Genomic DNA, 25,422 nt, shown 5'->3' on the forward strand with positions numbered 1-25,422 from the left:
AGGCTATATTTGCTTTTCTAATCTTGTTAAATTAAACTTAATCTACCAGGATGTTCCATGTTATTGTTGCTGCTGCTTTTATTGTTTTATGATACAAGAACCTCAGTTGAAATTTCCTCCTCCACCCATCTCTCTCTCCCCCCCACACACACACACCATCAAGCAGAATAGATATGGCTGAATTTATCTGCCTCTCTCTAACTGGGGATATAATTTGCTTCATACATTTGCGAATCCTGGGTAATTTATCTTTGATACTACTGTACATAGCAAAGCCGAGACTGCCCAGGAAGCATAAGGAAGCAGAATGAGGAAAAGTAAGAATCACAAATGAATGTAGTGACTTAAGGCAGGTCATATAGGGATGTGTGTGAGGGGCTGTTTAGTTACCAAGAGACGAACTAGAAAAAATAAATGATCTTATACATTTTTGAATATTTGCAATTGGAGTAGAGTCAGTATGAGTTGGAAGTGTTAATGTATTGAGAAACAAAAGGACAGAGAGGTTTTATGAATACACAGGTGGGGGAGCATGGGAACATTTAGGATTGCTTCTTTGCCAGGTGCTTGTAACTCTTAGTGACTTATGAGCAGTAAGAATACAAAGGCTGTTTTTCCCAGCATAAAGATAGGCAGTGAGATAGAATCTTTGTTCTTTTGTCTATAAATGGAGCAAGATATTGACAAGAAGTCAAGCAGGTAATAGGGAATGGTAGCTGAGTTAAAAGAACAGACAAAATGCAGAAGGAAAAGCTGGAAGACCCTATTACATATATATGTTTCTGTACACAGACAGACCTGGTAGTTTTCTTACTGGAGTAAAATATTATATTTGATGCAATATGTGTGTGCTCACTCACATACAATATATACAACCATAAATAAAAATTTATACATAAACATACATAATTGTGAAGAGTCCAGTCTAATGGCACTGGATCTGTTTTATATACTTTGGTGCTGTGTTGAAGGTGACTGAGATAGAATTCAATATTCAATATTCAATTCAATATTCAATATTCAATATTCTACTCCTTGGTGGAGCAGTGGGCTAATGCCTCCTTAAGTAACACCAGCTGCCTGCAATTCATGCAGGTTCGAGTCCCACCAGGCTCAAGGTTGACTCAGCCTTCCATCCTTCCGAGGTAGGTAAAATGAGGACTCAGATTGTTGGGGGCAATTAAGCTGACTTTGTAATAATGCCGCTTGGGGGTGTGTGTGTGAAAGCCCTAATAAGCAGGCATATACATAGAATGAAGGCTACTGCTAAGCTTGTAAGCCGCCCTGAGTCTTCAGAGAAGGGCGGGATATAAATGGAATTAAAATAAAAAAAATAAAATAAAAAAATGTCATTGTTATATTGCCTGAAATATGACTTTTAATATTAACTCTACATTGGCTGTAGAGCCTGCATAGTCAGCATACAAATGAACTCTGCTGGACAGCAAACCACAGAAAAATCCACAATGGGCTGAATTCAAAGATTAACTGAGGCTTGCTTTCCCTAGAAAAGGAAAATCTGAAGAGTAATTTGAGGATGGAGGCACTTTTCTTACATGTAGAAGTGAGGAAGGGATCTTTTCCAGTTTTGTTTAATCTTGGAAAAGTCTTGGAAACTTAAGAGCAATGTGGATCCCTTTACAAACTGCAAAGTCTTCCCTGAATAAATCTTACGATTAAATGACGTTGTATGATTAAATGGTAATTCCACAAAGTGCTAATGAGGGGAAGAAGGGGATCTATAAATTTTAAAAAAAAGCTTAGAAGAAAATACCAAATTAAAATGAAATAGATTATTGAGAATCTACACAACCATAGTGTATACTTCCAAATAATTAGAGCAAGGCATTTAGACATAATCACAAGTACAACAACTTTTGTAGGTCTCTAAGTTCCCTTTGGAACTGAACAGCAAACTATAATCTAATGGGAGAGAGGACATAAAAGAACAACGGGCTTCAATCTTTTAAGAGCAGGGATGATTATGTCATCTGTTGAGTGTCCAGGATGATCAGTGAGCTTTGGTTACAGATGGGGAAGAATGCCATGAATTCTTATTTTGATAGGAACTTGCCAAATTTGCATCTCCTGAATGAATATATGGATCTGAATGCAGTTATCCTTTAATATCTGCATTTGTCAGAGCTTTGCATTGATAGGAAATGCATATATTAAATGTGCACAAAAATATGAGGAATGGGGTTTTAAAATACATGAAAAAGCTTTACATTTAGGAAACCTGCTTACTAAAATACAATATTAGACAATGTCACATACAAAATGTATAGTTTACAGACAGATCTTGGAAAAGCTGGATGTAGATGAAGAAGGCAGATTGATTTAAAAGTGGAAAAATTAAAAACTGAAGGAAGTTAAATTGATGTATCTATCCCTAAGTGAAAAACGAACAAGAGGGTAACAAAATGTTTTAAATAAGCAAACAGAAAGTCGAAGAACAAATATCATTATAAAACAAAGTCAGGCGTTTTGTATTACAGCTTGTTAAAGATTTGTGTCAAAGCTCAATATGTTTTAAAGTTAAATTCAATGGAGGTTCTTTTGCCAATAAATGCATACCACTGCAGTCATGCTCCATAAATTTAAGCATGACATTTTATTGGTGATTTGTTTCTGATACCTTTGTTTTATACTGTAGCTATTAATCAAGCATAAGAAGGGCTTTTTTTAAAGAAACAGCAATAAAGCTTTTTTAACATATAAAAAAGGATACTTCTATCAGGATTCATCTCTACTGAGGTGTAACTCTGGATTTCTTTGAATCTGTAGAGGTACTCATGGCAAGCTCTTGCGCTTCAGAATTGTCCATCATGCTGACTGTACATTTTCTTTTTTTTAAGAGGTAAAGAAAGTGGGTTATTTTCATACATGTTCTAGGGTGGTATGTCTCCATATGTCTTCACTGATAACAATCAATTGATATCAATTGGTATGTGTTGCTGAGCCCACAGGACCACACCAATTGTGAACCTTTGACTCTTTTACCATACCTGATTATATTACCATTGATTAATTAGAATATGTTGTGGATTCACTAGGAAGAAATCCAGAGAGATTATATTGCAAAACTGCCTTTCCATTTTGATGTCTTAAAATTATGTGACACAACCAGAATTCCCAGCCTATTCTGGGACTGCTGCCCCAACACATTTAAAAGAGTCCAGATTGTTATACTTGAAACAATCTACAGAGTCACTGAGATGTCTCTCTCCAGATTTAATAATTTACATGCCAACCTTAAGTCACAAATTGAAACCCAGACTGCAACTAAAGAATTTACTCTTGGCTTCTGGTTTGCGCATGCGTCGCTTTCAGACGCTCATGGAGAACTCCCTCCCTGCCGTCCGATCTTTCTTCATTGGAGGACCCTGAAAAGGGTCAAAGGTCGCCCGTAGGGGCGACCACCGCAAGGAGACCCTCCTGTGATCATGGAAGGGTGGCAGCCCTCTGCTTGAATCCTGAGAAGCTCCTTTTGGCCCAAAGAAAAAGAGACCGGCCATCAACATGGCCGATCATTAAGCCATTCCCTGCCGAAAGCCCAAAGCACCATCTAGCACGACAAAGCAATCTGGAGGACTTGGGTGAGACCTTTCCTTTCTTATCCCCCTAACTGCCTGCCTGTGGGATTTTTCTGAAAATCTTGTCCTCCCTTTTTTGAAAAAACAGCTTTTGTATACTTGGGGGGATAACATTTTAAGCCTTAAAGCAAAGAAAGAAAGAAAAAAAATCTGATTAAGCAAAGATACTAAGCAATCTCAATCCTACCTATTAAAAAGCTCATATTTTTGTGGGGATCTACTACCCTATTTTCTGTTTAAGATGTGAACTAAGGAAAAAAGAATGGACTAATTATACAAAAGCTTTATATTAATTTGGGGGGGGAAAAGAATTTTACAACTAATTCTATATGCTACTGATGACATCCTGTGGCTAAACGTGGAATTGCAAGTAAACCTTTTGCTTATTCTGACAGCTGACTGAATAACAGAGCTGTCCTTGATATTATCTTCAAATACAAGTGTGGGAACACCTGGCACTGAAAACAACTTTTAGGAGCATTGGAGGTGGAAAATTACTGACTCTTATTAAAATAGCCTCCATGGAAGACTTAGCTGTAAACACTAATGAAATGGATGACTATATCCCACCGCTTAACCACAAATTGATATTGGACACAATCTTGGCTATAACTGAGCAAATTAAAGCCAAATTTCATGATAAACCTGACAACTCAAAGCCACCAGACCAAACTTTGACCTTAAATGATGAACTGACAACCCCAAAAAATATATAAGAACTGGAAATTAACACTAAAATAGGAGACTTCAAAGAGCAACAAACGCAGCCTACAGAGAACTTTGAAGTCCAAACTCCAACTTTAACTACAAAACTTACAGTTCAAAAAACAACAACACCCGAAGAAAGCAACTATAAGAGCGAAGATATCAAAGGCCTTCAAATACAGTATGTTTAGGATTCAGCTAATCAAATGATAACAACATTAGCTACTACTTTCTACCTAACCCAGATGGAAATGGAAAAAGAATTACATCAAACATCAAAAACTGAGCTATTAAAGCAATATTTCAATGATTATAAAGGGGACACCAGCTTGGCAAAACTGTCATTTGGATGGTCTCTGTGGATTCAAATAAGAGGTGGAGGAAGAAAGAAAGACACATTTGAGAATTTAAAGACACTAAGCTGGAAGCCTGATTGGCACAAAAGGAAGGCGAGAGTTAGATTTAAAGGTTTAGACTTGTCTCTTTTTTGGGATTTATAAGGACAGAACTTAAAAAATCTTTTTTGATGGACTAAGGGGAATCTTAAAAAATATATATAAACTGATTTCATATTTAGGTTTTAGATTTTTAAAGGAAAACAAAATTAAGCTTTTAAAATAAAACTTTGAATTATACTATAGAATTTAGAATCTTATAACATAAGATAGTATTTTAATAAGTGTTGAATGGTTAAAACAGAAAATCTCTTCTAACAATTGGTGATTTGTTAAGATGAAAACTAGACTTTGCTGCTAAATCATAAGAATGATTTGTAATGAACATTGTAAGTTTTGTAGACGAGAACTATTCTTTACTGAAATAGGGAATTGTAGGTTACCCAAAAAGTAAGCTTTCGTCTGTATATTATAGGCCACTTTAGAGTATTTTATTGCAATTAGGTAAAACTTAAAAACAGGATTTTGATATGTATTAGTCTAATTACATTGAAAACTTTGTTAATTGATTAGGTCATATCTGGAAATGTACTAACTTGATCACTTTGACTATGTGAAAACTAAGGGAATCACAGAGGGAATCTTTATTGATGCAACCTGAACTATTTACAAACAACTTATTATTTGTTACTTTTCACTTCCCAACCACTATATTGCTTCACAAATACATGTATATGTAAATATTGAAAAACCAATAAAACTTGAATAAAAAAAGAATTTGCTCTTCACAATATAACAAAATTGGAAGATATTACTATTGAGACAGAGGAAAATAAGCAACAACTATCCAAAGGACTGACAACTTTAAAAGTACAAGGAACTATCACTATGGCAAATAACCTTAAGGACCAACAACATACTATGGGAAAACTTAGTATGCAAGATAGTGATGTTAACATAGAGGATGTGGAAGATCAACAAAGACAGTTTCCTGAAAGCCTGGATAGCCAAGCATTAATTACAAAGTTGGATAAGACTCTCTATTTAAAGCAGATGAACCCAGACGGAAGAGGAATCCAGACCGAACTCAAGATAAAGTTTTTAGAGCAAATACAGAGACTAGAACTAACAGGGCAACAACATAATGATTACAAATGGTTTGGTTTTTGTAGACCACTGATGGCTAGATGGTCTCCTTCGATTCAAATAATATGTATTGGAGCGAAGGGAGATCTATCTGGCAATTCAAAGGCCTTGGTCTGGAAACCTGATTGGCAAAAAAAGAAACCCAGAGTTAGAGTTAAAAAGTGAGTTCTTAGAGAACTATTAAAGGTTATCCTTTTAGTAATCAGTAACCTATCAGGATCTAAAATAGAAAATGTTTATGAGATAGAACTAGAATGTGTTTATGTATCAATTAGGCTTATTTTAGACATTATAATTTGTGCACTGACATAATGGAAATTTGGTTTATAGATCCCACGTTTGATGTTAAAAGACGTTTGATTATTCTATTTAAGAATTAGCTAAAATTTAAAACAGAATCTGATTGTGTATAAATAGCTGTAGATTGATAAACATAGGCTGTGGTCCTGTCAGTAACATGTGATGTATTAGGATGTGAAACAGACAATGTTTATTAGGTAGAACATAGCTACTCAGCCACTGTGCACATGTTAGATGCTATAGGTTTTTTTTGCTGTAATGAAATAAGGGAAATTTGGGTTGTGAATATTATTTGGGATGTTAAAGGCTAAATTTGAATAATAAAATTAAATTTAGGTAAACTTTAATAACAGGACACAGATATATCTCAATGAAATTGAATTGACAATTTTTTCAACTGACCATGCTATTTCTAGAAATTTATTAGTTCAAACTGGTTGTATGAAATGTTAAGGGAAATTGAGAAGGATGTTTTGATAATGTAACCTGAATTATGTACTAAAACCTCTGTTACTGAATCTCTGATTACCCAGTCATCACGATGCTTTCTAAATATATAGATTTCAACTGAAAAACCAATAAAACTTGTTTAAAAAAAAGAAGAGTCCAGATTGGAGACAACTTCTGTAGATGTATGGTTATTAGCTCTAATATCCTTCTTTTCTTAGAACTCAGGATGAGCTAACTCACTAGAACTTCTCATCCTAAACTATGGCTTTTATTTGCTTTCTTAGGTATGCGCATCCTGGTCACCCTGCTTTTGGACACACTTCCTATGTTGGGGAATGTCCTCCTTCTCTGTTTCTTTGTCTTCTTCATCTTTGGTATTGTTGGAGTCCAGCTTTGGGCAGGGCTACTTAGGAACCGCTGCTTTCTACCTGAAAACTTCAGTCTGTAAGTATGAATGAGGTAGGCTTGCTTAGGTTCTTTGTACCTGCAGGGTTGTTTTTTTTTAATGAATTAAAGTAGTAGTTCCCATATGCACTGTGAATATCTCTGCCTGCTGATATAACAGAAGTGGAAATTTTCTAGCAAAGTCATAACAAACCACACGAACATCTAAAACTTTTTTTTCAGAGTGTGTCCCATTGCCATGGCTGATAGCTGCCCAGGAGCAGTGATAGAAATGTCCTCTTTCAAATATGTCCATCAGCAGTCACAATACTCCAAGAAAGGAGAATCAGCTACTGGATTGCAGCTCTCAGCAACCAAAATTCTGAGGATCATTGCAAATTGAGGGGGAATTTCCAGCCTCTAACTAAATGGAAGAGGAAGAGCTGGAAAACAGCAAATAAAGAGATTTGGCTCAGGAAAGAATTTGGTGCAAATCTATCAGAGATAATAGGAATGGGGCAGGAAGAAGAATCCACTCTTATCAATATTCAGTTCCTCATCTCTGCTACGGCATGAAAATAATCCAGGAAAGTATGGAAGAAGTCATTATTAATAATGCCGGCACCATATAATGAAACCAAGCTTTAGAGGAATGCAGACCTCTTTCCTGATTTATGGTTGTGTACACATGATATGGTATCTTTTCAATATAGCTAAAACTGTGTATACACAAAAAATGTTTAGCACACATATAGTTATGAATGCAAAATGTATTTTTGTAGTGTTTTGGGAGAAGTCTTCATTCTGATTCAGAAAGATCATTATGTTTGGGCTGCATTGAAGTCAGTGCTACTTACGTATGTGTAACCACTAGTTGTGCAGTAGGGCTGTTATCATGATTGAAGATTGAATGTGAGGTAATTAACATAAAGAGTATCTTGTTAATATCCAAACAGTTTAAGCAGATTTCAGCATAGAAGCATTCTTTTGAAGCTTATGAAAATTTATTCAAGTGCCCTCTAATCAGTAGTGGGATTCAAATATGTGAACAACCAGTTCCCTGTGTGGATGCCACTTCCAGAAGTCCATTTTGGGCCTGGGCAACCAAAAATTAGCTACCGGTTCTGCCGAAGTGCTGTGAACTGTCTGAATCCCACCACGGCCTCTAATTCTTGAGTTATCAAACACAGCTAAAGTTTCTGAATCAGAAACGTATAAAATAAAAGTTTGTAAGGATGTTTTTCTTCGGACATTTGGACGTTTTCTCCCCTTTGGGCTTGTTTGTTCTGAAGAGAGAACAATTAAGTTTCAGTAACCCCTCTAAATAAATTAGCAGCAAATCTAAACCACATTGTGATCAAGTACACACTTCTCCAATGCAGTTACTGCTGGGAGTGGCTAAATAGATGCAAGATTTCAGTTGGGATGAAGCAAAGGGAAGAGAGGGGAAGACAGTTGATTATGCAATTACTGATGAGGCAGATTACAAGTACCTAATCCATTAACCATTGTGAACATCCATTGTGTTTGGTGAGATTTTTTGAGATTATCTAAAACCTTTTCAAGTATGTGAGTTCAGGGACTTCCGGTGGCTCCGCGGCGCTGGAGACAGCCTTCCGGGGCTGCCCGCGGCTCAGCTGAGTGATTTTCGCCCGAAACAGCGCCGATCAGCTGTTCGGGCGAATCTGAAGCCCCCTCCTCGGGAGAAGAGGAGGGGGTGAGCCCCCAGGTAGGGGTTGAGTTCTCCAGGGCCGCCTGAGCTTTGAGCTTGGGCGGCTGAAGGATTGAACTCCCCCGTAGCCTGGGCTGCTCCCAGCTGGCCAGCGTCTCTGCTCCGGATTTTATGGAGCAGAGCCAGGCGTCTGTGACCATCCCTGCCTGAAGGAAAGACTATGAAAGGAAAAGAGCAGGCAGAGCGGTACAAGAGGGAAAGATGAAGAGGATTATTTTATTTTACTCTCGAGCTTGATGGACTTTTTCTAAAACTTAAAGTGAAAGTGCGTCACAACTGTAAGTAAAAGATGGCGGCTAAACCTCCTCCTAGAACTTTTCGGAGTGCTGGAAATTCTCCGGTGCAACAACATTCATTATTGCAGGCGCTGCATTCTTCTGATGTATTGACATTGAAGGATCTTGAAAAGCATACCCAGTTAATTTTGGAATCAATGGGTGTTAAATTTCTACAGATGGAGGAGAAACTGCAGAAATTGGAGGAGAGAATGGAAGAGAGGATGGAACAAAAACTTAGAGAGATGAAGGTAGACATTTTGACTTCAGTGCGTAAAGTAGCTGAATGTGTGGAAGATCTGGATGAAAAAGTGGAAGATTTGACTCAAAAGAATGCTATATTAGAAGAAAAAGTATTGGAAATTGAAGAGTTAAAAGACAAAATGGATAGCGAACTGAGTCTGGCTCAATTTTATCAGATGCAGTTTGCTGTTAGAATTAGAGGTTTAAAAGAGAATATTAAGGAAGATCTAAAGCAGCTGGTCTCAGAGGCTTTTGAGGTGGTATTGAACCTGCCAGCATCTGAAATAAAACAAGGCATGGATAAAGTGTTTCGTGTGAACTCGTGGATTGCTAAACAGAGAAAGCTGGCTAGAGATGTGGTGGTTTATTTTCTAAAAAGGGAAATTAGAGATGAAGTTATACAAGCTGCCTATGATACTAAAGTTGTGATTGCTGATCAAGAAGTTCTGGTTTTAAAAGAAATTCCTCCAAAGATTTTAAAGAGAAGGAAGGACTTTATATTTCTTGTGCAAGAGCTCAAGCAACGAGATATAAGGTTTAGATGGGAGATCCCAGTTGGCTTGAGCCTGACGTATGAAGGTAAAAGGTATTGTTTGGTTACTGTGAAGCAAGCGCGTGATTTTTACAACAATGTTTTAAAAGCAACCCCATCAATACTTTCGGAAGTTGCAGAGGGATCTGGAGAAGGAGAATATCAAGAGGATGAAGATGGACAAACAGATGAGAAGGGTGTAGGAGGAGATCAAGCCACAACTCTTTTGGATGACCCTAGAGAACAGAGGGTGACGCGTGCTGCTTTAAAACGTTCAAAAAAGATTAAAAAATAAGGCTAGCAGAAATCTATGGAACTTCTATAACGTACTTACAGTTAAGCAGTGGAACTAATGGACTAAACTTACTACATACTTATAGTTAAACAGTGGAACTAATGGACTAAATTTACTACAGAGGAAATGGAAGAAAGCTTTATGGGCTAATGTGGGTTAATTTGTGTAAGAATTATCTATTATAGACTATGTTGGTTAGAGATTGATTAGGATAATAGGGATTGAATTTGTTTAGAAAATAGAGAATTGTGAAAATATAGACAGTGGAGGAAGGTGTTTTTTTTTTTAACATGAATGACGCTAGTTTTCTTTTTATCTTAGTTTTATATATATATTTGATATTATTAAGGATTGGTTTATCTTATATAAGCCAGAGAGTGATGGATTTTAGAGTTTATAGTTGTTAGTATATGATTGTTTATGATTGGTTTTTTTTTAGATATATACCTTGTATTTAGCTCTGGGAAGTCAGGGGGGGAAGGGGGGAGGGGGGGAAGTAGGGGGGAGGGAGGGAGGGAGGGGGGGAGCTAGGGGGGGAGGGAGAGGGGGAGGGGGGGAGGTAGGGGGGGAGGAGGACAGGGGAAGGGGGGTTTTTTAAAGGAAAACTGTATTTTAAAACCTTTCAATAAAAAAAAAAGTATGTGAGTTCAGAAGTCTCTTAATCATGCTGTTAAAAGGCCTATATTTCTAAAATGGTCACTTTGATGTCTTCAGTGGATATTATCTGACTGATATTACTTTGTCTTTGCTTTGAGTCCTGACAACCATTAATTTGGGGGACAAAGATCCTTTAGTTTTTCTAATTATCTGTTTGGAGCCATAATAGACTAACATGACTCTCCTTGTATGTGGTCTGAGTGAAGGGTAAAAGGCTGAATGGAGGGTGAGGGATGGCTAAGTTTCAAATGGCATTCAAAGCAATTATTCAGGAATGCACCTGGCTAAACCTCTCCTAAATTTTCCTTTGCAAGCTTTTTTATGACCTAAGTGTGTTAGGAAAGTGAAACGCACCTTTTTTCCCCCTAATGAAAAAACCTTGGTGGATCATAGCTTGCTTTATATTGGCCATGTAGCCCATCAGTTTTTGTGATAAAAAAAACCTGATGGCTTAGAGGGGGAGCTGCAGAAATGGCCCCTGGGCTGCCAAGCAGTTTGGAATTGCAAGTTGTCCACCACTGACTTCAAGCCAGTTTATTTAGGGCTATGACTGTTTCCACTTTTTCTTTCCTTACTGATGTGCTGTAGCAATTATGCCAGTAACAAGATGGGTTGTTATAAAATTCTGCCCCCCTTTTGAAGTGCTTTATGTTTTTCATAATCCACAAAGAAATAACAGCAGGTATATGGAACTGAAGCTGTACATGTATCGTTTCTAATGTCGCATCCTACTTCATATAACAACCAGCACAAATTATTTGAGAGAAAGAGATACCTTGGAATGATGTACTTGTTTGACATAATTTTTTTAGCTTCGAAACATCAGTAGTTTTTAGAGACAATTTTTTTTAAAAAAGAGAGAATTGCCATTTCAGGCAATCAGAGTGCTCCCACCTATAATTAATTTCTCTGATTGCTCGCTCTGAACTCAATTATCCTATTGGCCCCTCTAACATCTCCGAGCCATTAGTTCCTCATATTGCTCTGTTAACTACCTGGATGCCACCTTTGCTCTGTTCCATTTTCATACTGTTGCTTTGTAAGAATTACACTGAGATTTCCCACTTACTTTTTGCATTGTGATAAAAAAACATTCCATCTTTACTTCATCCCCAGCTGGCGTGATTTTGGTTCTATAACCAGTCCTGCTTTACTTTCTTCTAGGCCTTACACATTGGAGCTGGAATCCTACTATCAGACAGAGAATGAAGACGAAAGCCCTTTTATCTGCTCCCAGCCTCGAGAAAATGGGATGCGGGATTGCCGCAGTGTTCCCATACGGAGGGAGGAAGGCCTGGTGTGCACCCTGAACTATTATTCCTACAATGACACCAGCAACACCTCTTGTGTCAACTGGAACCAATATTACACAAACTGTTCTGCCGGGGATCACAACCCTTTCAAAGGAGCTATCAATTTTGATAACATTGGATATGCATGGATTGCAATATTTCAGGTGAATCTAAAGGACATAAACCATGATCTCGTGCTGCTGCCTTAACTGGGAAAAAGAAGTTTGTGTTTATTTTTGTTCAGAAGTACATTTATTTTTCAAATCTGAACCAAATAATTAAATTGTTGAGAATCTGCAAGTCCTGTTTTTCTTATAATAAATATAGGTTCTGTGGGCATCAAAAGTGCATATGTTTTTCTGTTCTTCTCCATTGAATTATTTCAATTTACAGTACTGTGTTATGTTTTTTTCATGCAAAGATTGAATACAGAGGTGGGCAATTGGGAGCCCTAGGATCAGTTAGTGCATCCCTTTGAAAGTTACCTATTTAGATCCTCTGGTAAGAATTTTCTGACCCTTCCCCATAACTGCTACTTTGGGGAAGACAGAAAATAAGTAAGAAAAAAAAGTGAAAGAATGTGAAAGAAAAGAATGATAAATATCGCATCCACTTTAAGCCCTGGAGCATCCTATTACTTGATTTAGCCTTGTCTACCAAGTAGCTTTGAACAGATTACTCTGAGAGAATGTGATCCTCAATAAAGACAAAATATCATGTGGGCGACTTAAAAGCTTCATAGGTATTTTCTTAGATCTCTACCATTCCTTGTCCTTCACAGCCCTACATCCATCAAGATGAGCTAACCAATGGCTTCCTTTTCTTTTGCCTTATCACAGGTCATCACCCTGGAGGGCTGGGTAGATATCATGTACTTCGTCATGGATGCTCATTCCTTCTACAACTTCATCTATTTCATTCTCCTGATCATTGTGAGTTCCGTCTCCAGTTGTGTCAATCAGAAGCATTAAACCTAGATTTCCACTGAGGAGCCATATGGGGTGCATGGAAGGACTAATAAGATGGGATTTATAATTAGAGCTTCCCAAAACACAGTAGCTGGATAAAAAAGCAAACCAGATCCCATGGGTTTCTTGCATTTACAAGGTGGCATTGAAATCACTTAAAAAAAATCTAGTCAGTGATACTGATTTCCTCACTATTTACTACTCATGTTTTCTGTTCTTCATTTTTCTTTTAATAAGCAAATGCTGAAGAAAAAGAGAACTAACTTTAAAAGTTAGCATATAATTGGCATTAGATGATGCTTGAATTTGATCTATGGTGACAAAGACAAATGCAAATAATTTGATCTTGATTGGCTTTTATTATGTTAAAGAAACCTGCTGACCATGATATTTTTGTTCTTGTTTTGGTAGCCTCAAATAACCTCTATGTTTTCCTTGTAATATGCATAACAGATTTAATAACAGCTGCTTAGGTTTTGTCTCTTTCTGCCTTACCCCAATGTTTATCAAGATTATACAAAGCTTGTGTGTTGGGGGAAAATGGGAAACAGAGTTATGGCAAATAGATTAGATATAGGAGTCATTTTTTAAAAAAAAAAACAACCCCCAGATACATTCACATTAACCTACAAGGGTAGTAATTATTTAGGAACTGTTTAGAATTGCAAGTTTTTTTTAATCCAACAATAATCAGCATCATTCTTACTTTAGGCCAGGGGTAGGCAACCTTGGCTCTTTTATGACTCATGGACTTCAACTCCCAGAATTCCTGAGTCAGCTGACTCAGGAATTCTGGGAGTTGAAGTCCATGAGTCATAAAAGAGCTGAGGTTGCCTACCCCTGCTCTAGGCTATTGCAAATACAGACAGGGTACAGATTGTAAGATCATCTGTGGTTCTCTAAGTAGACATAGATTAGAATCTATAGCTGAAGCTGTGGGGCCAAAGGTGATCTCTTTTCAGCATCTGGAAATCACAATTGTCACTGAGGGTAAAATTATTAAATGCATGACTGCATATAAATCAAATGAAATCCCATTTAATTTCTGTCCTGCCCCACCAATTTGGAGTATTTATTTATTTAATGGGACTTATATGCCACCCTATCTCCCGAAGGACTCAGGGCGGCTAACAACAGTAAAATACAAATATTAAAAAATAAACTATATTTATAGCCCCAACTACAACCAATGAAACCTTAAAACCATATTAAAAACCCCTTATCATCAGTCCAGGTCGGCCTGTTGGAAAAGAAATGTCTTAAGGTCACGACGAAAGGACCGGAGGTCTGGGGTCATCCGGAGCTCCAGGGGAAGCTGATTTCACAGGGCAGGTGCCCCCACAGAGAAGGCCCTCCCCCTGGGGGTCACCAGCCGACATTGTCTGGCCGACGGCACCCTGAGGAGGCCCTCTCTGTGTGAGCGCACAGGGCGATGGGAAGTCATTCCTGGCAGCAGATGGTCCTGCAGGTATCCTCGGCCTAAGCCATGTAGGGCTTTATAGGTAAGAACCAGCACCTTAAATCTCACCCAGAGTGCAACCAGTAACCAATGCAGCTCACGCAGGAGGGGTGTAATATGGGAGTATCGGGATGCTCCCATCACAACCCACGCGGCCGCATTCTGCACCAGCTGAAGTGTTCGGGTGGTCTTCAAGGGCAGCCCCATGTAGACAGCATTGCAGTAATCAACACGGGAGGTAACGAGCGCATGAGTGACCGTACATAAAGCATCTTGGTCCAGATAGGGGCGCAACTGGTGCACCAGGCGAACCTGGGCAAATGCCGCCCTGGCTACGGCTCCTATATGATCTTCTAAACTGGCCCCAGCAAAGATGCAGATGCTGCGTAAACGAGGGTGGGTAAAAATACAAACTGTAAATAAAACAGGAAAATTAATAATTTCTAGAATACTGGTTTGAGGACTTTCAGATAATTATTTACAGAGCATTAGAGAACAGTGCAACAATTTGTGCGCTTTAATGAGGAAACATAAATGTGAAACAGGTGTCAGGAATTTAGATGCTTTGTTTCAGGCCATTAAGGCCACTTTTCAGAAAGCAGAGTTTAGATAAATGCTCCTAGGGAAGGACCTACAGGTCACACTAAACGTGGGTTCCACAGGTTCAACTCTTCCATGGCTGTGTTAAATTTAGAAAGAGTGTAATGAGCCAAAAGAGTAAGGCAGAATCTGTAACATGTAGCATAAGCAAACCTAAAGCCTATAAAAAGCCTAAGATTTTTCAGGGTCTGGATCATATTTATCTATTATTTATAAGAAGTGTATTCTTATAAATAATAGATAAATATTATTAATGCCCTGTGAACCGCCCTGAGTCCTCAGGGAGAAGGGCGGTATATAAATATTATTAAATTAAATTAAATTAAATTATTCTCCAGGAACCTTCAGTCCTATTCTACAAATAAGACACGTAGCCGTAAGCAAACAAAAATGAGAAACAAATAGGGTTAAACATGTTTCAGAAAGCTCAGAAAAATAAAGATTCTGTCCAGAAACCAAAAGACATAATGCTTTTGTATCAGGTGAAACATGATGTAGAGTGCACCATAACTGTAGCTCTACCACTGAGACAAGGTTGTTCTGTGTATTGTTTTGTTTTGGTTCTCAGCTAGCAAAGGTTCCATTGGAGGCCTTCAGCTGAAGCTCTTAAGGTATAAGCGGTAACATAGGGAGATAAATGTTTCTTCGTGCTTCTAGGTCTTAAATCATGAATACTATAAGGCCAAAAGCAGTATCTGGAATCTAAACATAGAAATGGACTGAAGGCCAGGAGCAGTTGGCCTAAGACAGACATATCATCATGTCCAGGTTGAGATAAAAATGTAGAATTTAGATTCTGCACTAACTGCAGTTTCAATAGCCTTCAATATACTTCAAAGATATAGTGCATTACAGTCATTTTACCTAGGGTTTACTAAAAGGTAAAGGTAAAGGTTCCCCCGCACATGCGTGCTAGTCGTTTCCGACTCTAGGGGCCGGTGCTCATCTCCGTTTCAAAGCCGAAGAGCCAGCGCTTGTCCGAGGACGTCTCCGTGGTCATGTGGCCGGCATGACTAGACGCCAAAGGCGCACGGAGCGCTGTTACCTTCCCACCGTAGTGGTCCCTATTTTTCTACTTGCATTTTTACGTGCTTTCGAACTGCTAGCTTGGCAGAAGCTGGGACCCCAGCTGAATTTTAACAGCTTTGCAGCTGGTAGATCTTTGGTAGCTGATTGAATTAAAGTATTTTTTTCCCCAAACACAAATCTTCCAAAATTCTCTTAAACTTGATTAAGAAGAAAGCAAGAGTGTTCTAACCATTTCAGCAACTGAACTCTTGAATTAGGAACCAATGCATAGTATTTATGTCTGCATTAAGGTGGAAATATTCTGAATCTTTTTCTCACAACCTCATAATATACCAGAGAAGAAGTGGGTCTCTTCTCTGATAAAGGGGAGGTTTGCAGTTGTGAATGAGGTACACAACGGTTGTTTGAATCCTTTTCAGCCCCCAAACCCATTATTACACCAATACTGCCTGGCCGTGTAGTCCTAGGACAGGGGTAGGCAACCTCGGCTCTTTTATGACTCATGGACTTCAACTCCCAGAATTCCTGAGTCAGCTGACTCAGGAATTCTGGGAGTTGAAGTCCATGTGTCATAAAAGAGCCGAGGTTGCCTACCCCTGTCCTAGGAAAAGCCTAGGCTTTTTTGCCACCAATTTTTTTTTTTGCTTGCCAGTCAGTTTCACATACCAATCATGTCCATGAAGGGTCCTTGAGGGGTCCTGAGCTTGTTGTTTTGCAGATGTTTCATTATCCAAAGTAGGTAACATCATGAGTGCACTCATTTTAACCCTGAGCTATAAATATTCTCCTTTATTATGTCCATTTACATTATCTGTTTCTTCTGCAAATGTACAGTCTGTACTCATGTTATAATCGCAACAAGGATCTTATACCAATAGATTACATCTGCAGTGGGTGGAAAAATTGTGACATGAGATTTTTAACAAAAAATGCTGGGCACAAAGGAAGAAGAGCAACAGCTTCCATGGACAGGCAACCTCCTGGTTAAGTAGACTTACCAGGGCCAAGAAAAAGCAAAGGGCAAAATCAACATCACGATGTACGCTGTGTCCTTTTTTATATACACACACATCGTGGCAATTTTTTTTTTCATTCTGACAAAACTGGGGTATTCTAGTGTAGATGCTTCTGAAAAGTCTCTAAAAAGAAACATGCCTTCCCTGCCCCCACAAGGCTACATAGATGAGTCAGCAACTTCTGCCTTCTGAGATGGTCTGAGTAAACACTCAGTTCATAGAACTAAGGTAGCCAAGAGAAAAGAATTAGTTGTAGGCTGCTTTTTCAGACTGAACAGCCATCAGGAACTACATAAAATTCAGCCTAATGAAGAGTCGGATTTGAAGTAAAATTCAGATTCTTTAACTGCAGGCAACTGCTGCCTTTGGAGTGCCAGCTAACAAACAAAAAAAATTCTTCAGAAAGCAGCTAGGGACTCCATAAGGGAAATATCTGCTTTGAAAACAATTCAAGTGAATATGTTTAGGGGAGGGGGAAAAAACTGCTTAACTGTGAGAATTACAAGTACAAACTACCAAGAAAACTTTTAAAGTCAAAATAATCTTTTTTGAGCTGCATTGTCATTGGTGGAGTGAGGAATGGAGGGGGGAGGGGTTCCCCTGAGCTGAGGAAGCTTGCATGTCTTGATGTGAAAGAAAGGAAGGGAGGAAGGGTAGAAAATATCCTTGGAGGCTTCTCCTGTGGCTAATCATGACTGATGGCTGTCATTTTGGAGTGAGTTTGCAGCTTAATGCCTAATGCTGGGAAAGATCGAGGGCAAGAGAAGAATGGGACGACAGAGAATGAGGTGGCTGGATGGAGTCACTGAAGCAGTAGGCGTGAGCCTAAATGGACTCCAGAAGATGGTAGAGGACAGGAAGGCCTGGAGGAACATTGTCCATGGGGTCGCGATGGGTCGGACACGACTTTGCAACTAACAACAACTTGCAGCTTTTTATTCAAGCTGGTTAAAGTCGGTCTTTGTTGAGAGCCACTACTGTATTGTGATTTTTAAGCATAGATGTGCTCCCCACATGATTCCTGAACTTGAGAAGTTCACGACTAACTCAGAAGGTATAAAGCAGAGAAGATTGAGGCATCATTGCAGCAGTTATTAAAGTCCAAGGGGAAGATTGCTAATTACTGAGTTTTCTCCGCTTGCTGTGTCCCCTTCTTGTCACTGCCAGTTCATCTGTAAATTCCATGTGGGAGGTCATTAGGAAAGAAATTGAAAATAACATTAATCCCCATATTGTTATTGCCTAGCCACAGTTGGACTACTCTGCCTAGTTCTATTCCCTGTGGCTCAGAAAGAAGCAGGAAGAGCTAGAGGAGGTGCAGATAAGGGCAATCAAAATTATCAAGGGGCTGGAGCTAATTCTTTTATGTGAGATGGTTACGTCAAGTGGAGAACAGGATAAACATATTAAAAAGGCAAATAGATGGAGACACGTATGAACTTACGGTGAGATTAGTGGCCAAGTAATTTTTCTCACACCCTCAAAATATAAGAATCGGTGGTCATTCAGTGAAATTAAATGGTGACAAGGTTTAGGAGGACATCTTCATGCACCATATGGCTAAACTATGGAACTTGGTCTCAGAGGAAGGAATTTAGTGGCACTGTGTCTCTCAATACTTCTGGTTGGAAATAGCCAAGTGCTGCACGCTCAGGAAGAAGCAATCTGGCTTCCTTCAGAACATTTGAATTTCAGCTCTCTTTACTAAGAGTAACCATCTGTAGAAATGATAGCCTAAAACATCTGGAAACACCAAATTGCCTACCAATGGTTTCCAACCTTTCCCTTTGTGAACCAGTGGACCAGTGGCAGCGATAGCGAGGTGGGGGGGAGAGAGGATGGTTCTGACTTTCCGTACCAGCATGAGTGCCCACTATTTGTACAAATGGAGCTGTGCACGCAAACACATTCATCTGCCGCTTGCACAGCCTGGTTCCCAATGGGCTGCAGTCCAAGGGTTGGGGATCCCTCCAAAAATCCTTTGGTCTGTTCCAACAGGTCCCTTACTACATTCTTGCAGTCTAGGAGAAAATCTGCCTAGCTTGATGTGGCAGAATGAAGGAATGACACCCAGAGCCATAGAACTATGTAGATATAAACCAGTTCAAATATTTTTGATCAAAGGCTTCTCTGCTGTCACAACAGCAAAATGTCTGTAATATGATACATTTAAGGAATGAGGTGGCTTTGCCATATGCCTTTTATAGCTTTTTGCTTTCTATCACATTGCCTAAGCATTTAAAATCCTATAAAAAACGAAGGAACTTTTTCATACCCAGCACATTTGTCCTTCTCTTGCTATAACCATCTCTTCTTCATGCAATATTTTATTCTTTTTACATCTCCTTAAATTGTAAAGGTAATTTGTCATGTGCCTCAGAGGAACTGCTGTTTAAGAAATGTGAACCAAAACAATGCAGCAGAACTACTCACTTCTTTGGTTTTCAGCCAGTTTTTGAAAATATAACTTATAGCATGTGTTTAGATTTCAAAATTGGTATTTGTTTTATATATGTTGGGGATTTTGAAAGCAGAATATACATAATCTGTCTTTATCCTTGCTATAGACTATGGAGCTTTTTTCAAAGTCTAATTGTAGGATAAGGTTGGATAAGGGGGGATACATAGCCTCATAGGTACTCCTTCAAACACTGCAAAGTATTTCATTTCCCCTCTTCCAATGTGTAAACCTGTGTTAAAATGGACAATATGGATCAAGTATCTCCATGCACTCCTGAAGATTTTACCAAGAAAACTACAGGGACAGGAATTGAGTTGACTGGGTCAAGCCTGGCTTGAAGGCAATCCCAGGTCCTTGAGAAGGACTCAATAGATGGACAGAAATGCAAAATCCAGTCTTAACATCTGATTGACAGTGCAACTATTCATAATAATACGAAAGCATGTATGTGTATAGAGATTTAGCACTGTGCATCATTAGAATGAGTGTGCAACACACATATACCCTGCTGCCAGATTTTCCCAGGGAAATGCAGCAACCATGATGGAAAAATGGCTTCTATTCCTTTTTAAAATGGATTTACTTATTTCCATTCATAAGGCAGAATCTGGTAAACTCAGTGGGATCACCTGGTCATGATGCAAACCTGCATTCATTTACGAGCCCTACTGAATTTAAGAGGAAGTCTGAAATAAATGGGCAGAATTGCACCATTAGTTTGGAGTTTCTCCACATTTTTAATCTCAAAAGAGTGATATCGGGTGATCTCCCATCCTAATCCTGACCAGATCCAGGCCAGCTTATTAGCTACAGTGTTTGTTGCAAGATAAGCCTTCAAGCCTTTGTCCCTTGGATGAAACGTTAAGACGTTAGTGCAAACTTCTTTCCCCTCGTGTTTTGAAATAATATGATGTTAGTTTGGCGACCACAGTTGTTTTGAAAAAAGAATGGTTTCCCCCCCCCCCTATTTTTTACATGGTCTCTCAGTTGGGCTTCTCCACATAAATAGGGCTAATCACAAACCTACTTCCCTTTTAGGTGGGCTCTTTCTTCATGATAAATCTCTGCCTTGTGGTCATAGCAACCCAGTTCTCAGAGACCAAGCAGCGAGAGAGCCAGCTGATGAAGGAGCAACGGATCCGCTACCTCTCCAATGCAAGCACTTTGGCTAGCTTTTCAGAGCCTGGAAGCTGTTACGATGAACTTCTCAAATATCTTGTCTATGTCCTTCGGAAGGCTGGCAAGCAAGTGGTGGAAACCTGTCAGACCACAGGGGTAATGATGGGCTTCCTCTCCAGCCCAGGCAGTAAGATCAGCGCAGAGAGACAACCGTGCAAACATCGTCCACGGAAAAGGTCATCAGTGCATCACCTCATTCACCATCACCATCACCACCACCACCACTATCACCTAGGCAACGGAAGCCTGCGAGCCCCACGAGCCAGTCCAGAAATTAGTGATGTGGAAACCAGCTCCCTTCACAACGGTGCCAATCGGTTGATGCTTCCCTCAGTAGTCAATCCTTCTCACGTGGCATCTGGCAACACGGAATCTGTTCACAGTATCTACCATGCGGACTGTCATTTTGAGCCAATTCATTGCCAGTCCTCTCTCTCTCAGACTGGTCTCAGTTTGCCGGGACCCGAGGTGCTTCCCAGGACTGTTGTTGGCAGCAAAGTTTACCCAACTGTACACCCAAGTAGCTCCCACGAGGTCCTCAATGATAAAGGTTTGGCGGAGTCCACATTGAACCCTGGGGCTAGCACGCTGATGAATCTCAACATCCCTCCTGGGCCTTATAGTCCGATGCAGAAGATATTGGAAACACAGAGCACTGGTAAGTATTAAGCAGTCAAGCTTAAATGGGAGGCAGAGTAATAATCGCTGTGTTCCCCTTTTCTCTATCTTGTCCTTAGCATTTCCAACGAGCTACATCTCAGGGACAATGGGTGTGTTTTTGCTTGTGGAGTCCCAGAAAAGGTTGCAAAAATTCCTGCCTGCAGTTTTGGAAAGCTATTGCCCATCAGTGTTTACAGCATGGAATCTCATGGACAGCATTTTGAAACAAGGATTTAATTTAATGACTGAGTTCACACTTTGCATGACTCACACAGCGTTTATAGGAGCCACTCTGGCTGTAATATTTGAAACCAGTGAGAAATCCACACAAAATATACTTCCAACTCACACAGAACCATTCTCCTGAGAATTTAGGTTCTCTGAGGATTTGTCTAAAAGCTGAAAGTCTCTCTCTCTCTCTCTCTCTCTCTCTCTCTCTCTGTGTGTGTGTGTGTGTGAGAGAGAGAGAGAGAGAGAGGAGCTTTTATAATATAAATATACAAGGTGTTATTGTTGGATAGTAATATATTTCTGTTTGCCATGTTTTTTTCCTACTTGCATCCATCTCCTTTCAAAACAATTGAAAACCAGTGATTGACCTTTTTGGAGGCTGTGGGCTTCTTTCTGCACAGGGTTGACTTGGGGTCACACTGATCCGGTCCTGCTGAATATCAAGGATAATTCTAAGCAAACAGGCACAGGTCCAGCCTGCATTTTCTGTAATTTGTAAGAAGCTCCCATCGGGAAATGGGGAAGTTCAGTCATCATCCAAACTCTTGCAAATATTTATTCAGAAGTGTGAATGTTCCCCCTATAACAACACTGTTAATGTAATGTAAGAATGGCCTCTGGAGAGTCCGCATTTCACTTTCCAAGATTTCTCTGTGTGCTTGCGGTGTTTTTGGTTTTTTTTTTAATCTCGCTAAGCACGAGAGACTTTCTGGGAATGAGGCAGGGCCAGCTTGCCAAAATCTTAGAATTTGTCTCCAAGAGAAGGTCAGGCTAGGTGATCCAAGGTTCCTTGCTGACTTTAAAATGAGATAGGAGTTAAGGCTGGATTCAGAATGAGTTCCGAGGACAAACTCGTCACTTCACTGTAGCCAACTTCATTAGGGGCTCTTCTTGCATTGGAAAGCCCATCTGTCAGCTGGGGTTGCAGGAAATCATTTCAGAATGGTGAGATGGAAGAAAAGTTGTTACCACTGAAGTATCAGCAAGCGGCAGGAGTGCCTAGGCTGTGGTGGTATCTGTAGATCTCCTAATACAGGTGGTCCTCAACTTACGACCTCAATTGAGCCCAGCATTTTTGTTGTTAAGTAAGACATTTGTTAAGGGAGCTTTGCCCCATTTTATGACCTTTCTTGTCACAGTTGTTAAGCGAATCACCACAGTTGTTAAATTAGTAAGAAAGTTGTTAAGTGAATCTGGCTTCCCTTTTGATTTTGCTTGTCAGAAGGTCACAAAAGGTGATCATAAGACCATGGGATATTGCAGCTGTCATAAGTATGAACCAGTTGCCAAGCATCTGAATTTTGTTCATGTGACCATGGAGATTTTGCAACTGTTGCAAGTGTGAAAAGTGGTCATAAGTTATTTTTTTCAGTGCCGTTGTAACTTTGAACGGTCATTAAATGAACTGTTGTAAGTCGAGGACCACCTGTATTACATGTGCCATAGACTTGATTGGTTTTTGTTTCACCTTAATGGCCAAACGGGTAATGAAACAGTTGCAAATGCTTGCCAGTGGTCAGCACTCACTGATGAGTTTTAAGGTGTGCATGTATGCACGTGTGTTCGGCTCACCTTCAATGTGTGAATCTGAATAGATTTCAAAAATTCAAGGTAGGGAACTAAGCAACCATCAAGCACTTACTCCCCCTTAAAAAAAGTTGCTGTTGACATTAAACAAAGAAAAAGAAAATCTGACATTATTTGAGTAACCTTCGGAAGAATTGTTCTTTACTTTAGCCTGGGATTAAAGAGATGTAGCTAAATAACATTGATGGTCATTTTCCTGAAAAAAATATTTGGGGTGTTTCTCCTCCTCCCCCAATTTGTTATGGCAAAGGTAATCTTTAATTGGTACAGCACAAAACACAACATTGTGTTGTTTTGAAAGTCTTTTACATTTTCTAACCAGGAATGTTAATTCCGATCTTGCTCAATGGAAAACCCTTTTGCGTAGTTATATACCACTGACGCTTCTGCTTGAATGAAAAGGTGGTGTACATTAAGCTGTGTATTCTTTTAAGCTTTAATAATTTGTGGAGATATTGCAACTTACATTCCAGTTTGCTAACAGATGCAAATGTTTCCCAAGAAATGGTTTGAATGAGGTAACTGAAAACCCTTTTTTTCGTAATATTCACGGTCACTTAGAAATGTGCAGCTTGAACATAGATGATTCAAAGTTTACACTGTTTCGGCAGTTTTTCTGATAGTTTTCTAGGGGTGCTCTTGAAAGCTTCCCATTATTCCTCTGTAACTTTGCATTTTCTCAGGTAGTATTCAAGGGTAGCTTCAGGATATGGCCCAAAAATTTGGGCAATCAAAGCTCTGTCTTATTTTACTGTGGCCACCATCTTGACTTTTCTTGATACACTCTGTGGTTACTCCTGGCACAATAGATAAGAAAGGCTCCTAAGTCATGCCTTGCCTTTCCCAGACAAGAATCTCCTTGACCCACATTACTTAGAGAGGAAGCAGAGAAAGATCCTATCCTGACATTTGCTTAGCAACAGATTGATCAGCCAGATCAATTCAATAAATTTGACCAACCTTAATTGGTTAACTTTTTACTTAGTAAAATCAGGGACCTCAAATTTCAAAATAATCTCTCATTTTCTGAAGGACTTCAATGCTCTTTTCTTCTGGGAATAGTGCTGCAGAACAAAAAGTATGTTAATGTTTTAAAACAGTCAGCTTTTATAAATCTAATCATGTTCCTAGATCTATTTTGCCTAGCCTTCAGAAATGTTTTGAGTCAGGTTCAGCAGATATTTCTTTCTTTATTATTCAAAGATTACATTTGTGTACTCCAAAACAGCCTCCTTCCTTCATTTTTAGTACAGACCTTACAAGCATAAAATATTAGCACCCTTATTTATTGAAGGGTATTTATAAATTTTTGATCCTGCATTTTCACAGCTAAAACTGTTCCAAAGTGTGAAAAACTTTTAGAATAACATTTAAAAAAGCCTTATAAATGTAAAGCAGCTAAAGAATAAAAAAGCAAAGTAAAATCTGCAGTGGTGGAAAGGCAGGATCACCACTTTCAAAAAACTGAAACACTGAATATCAGGGAGGATAAAATAACCTTCACAGGGTTACAAAAGGAATACAGAGGAGATGGTTGATGCTTTCTGGAATTCCAGATTATGAGCCTGCAAAACTGTTACAGCCACTGTTGGGCTTGATAACATCATCACTGTTGTGTAGCGGGTTCTTTGGCGCAGGAATGAAGACGAGGCAAGTGAGTTCAGGAAAACTCATGGTTTATTGCTTGCAGAATCTGAACTGAGGAAATGGCTGTAACTAGCCGCAATATATAGTCTAGCCCAGGGGTCGGCAACCTGAAACAGTGAAAGAGCCACCCGGAACCGGTTCCCTCACAAAAGAAAAAACTGGGAGCCGCAAAGAAGGATGCGCATGCGCGCACATGTGCAAAACAAGAGGCTTGACAGAACAGAGGAGCCTAAGGGGAGACATGCAGGCGCCCTGCCCCCTCCGCTCTCTTTCACTCACCTTTGCTTGGAAAAGTTTCTCTCTCGGTCTCATTCACTCATGTTTTGTTTGCAAAAGCTTCTCTCTCGCTCTCTCATTCCCTCACTTTTGCTCCAAAAAGCCTCTTTCATGCTCTCATTCACTCACACTGCTCAAAAAACGTTTCACTCTCGCTCTCATTCACTCACCAACTCAAAAGGCCAGCCGCGGCGCCTCCATTGACTTCCATGGGGACGCTTGGCAATTAAAACCACTCCTGCTACTGCTGCTAACTTTTCCACTTGCTGCTTGGTTCCGATTTAACCCGCAGAAACAAATCCCCGTG

General features: G+C 39.4%; 1 protein-coding gene across 1 annotated transcript in view; it reads left to right on the forward strand.

The window, feature by feature from the left end:
* Window positions 1–25,422, forward strand: part of CACNA1G (calcium voltage-gated channel subunit alpha1 G) — a gene marked incomplete at its 5' end in the record, with an annotated part of 425,627 nt that overhangs the window by 216,936 nt on the left and 183,269 nt on the right. Inside the window, 4 exons of the mRNA XM_083353918.1 lie at window positions 6,877–7,036; window positions 11,875–12,166; window positions 12,842–12,934; window positions 20,574–21,372. Of these exons, the coding sequence (XP_083210044.1) occupies window positions 6,877–7,036; window positions 11,875–12,166; window positions 12,842–12,934; window positions 20,574–21,372 (1,344 nt within the window). The remainder of the gene's footprint in view (window positions 1–6,876; window positions 7,037–11,874; window positions 12,167–12,841; window positions 12,935–20,573; window positions 21,373–25,422) is intronic.

The sequence above is a fragment of the Vipera ursinii genome, assembly GCF_947247035.1.
Source record: "Vipera ursinii genome assembly, chromosome: 2".
Classification (NCBI taxonomy): domain Eukaryota; kingdom Metazoa; phylum Chordata; class Lepidosauria; order Squamata; family Viperidae; genus Vipera; species Vipera ursinii.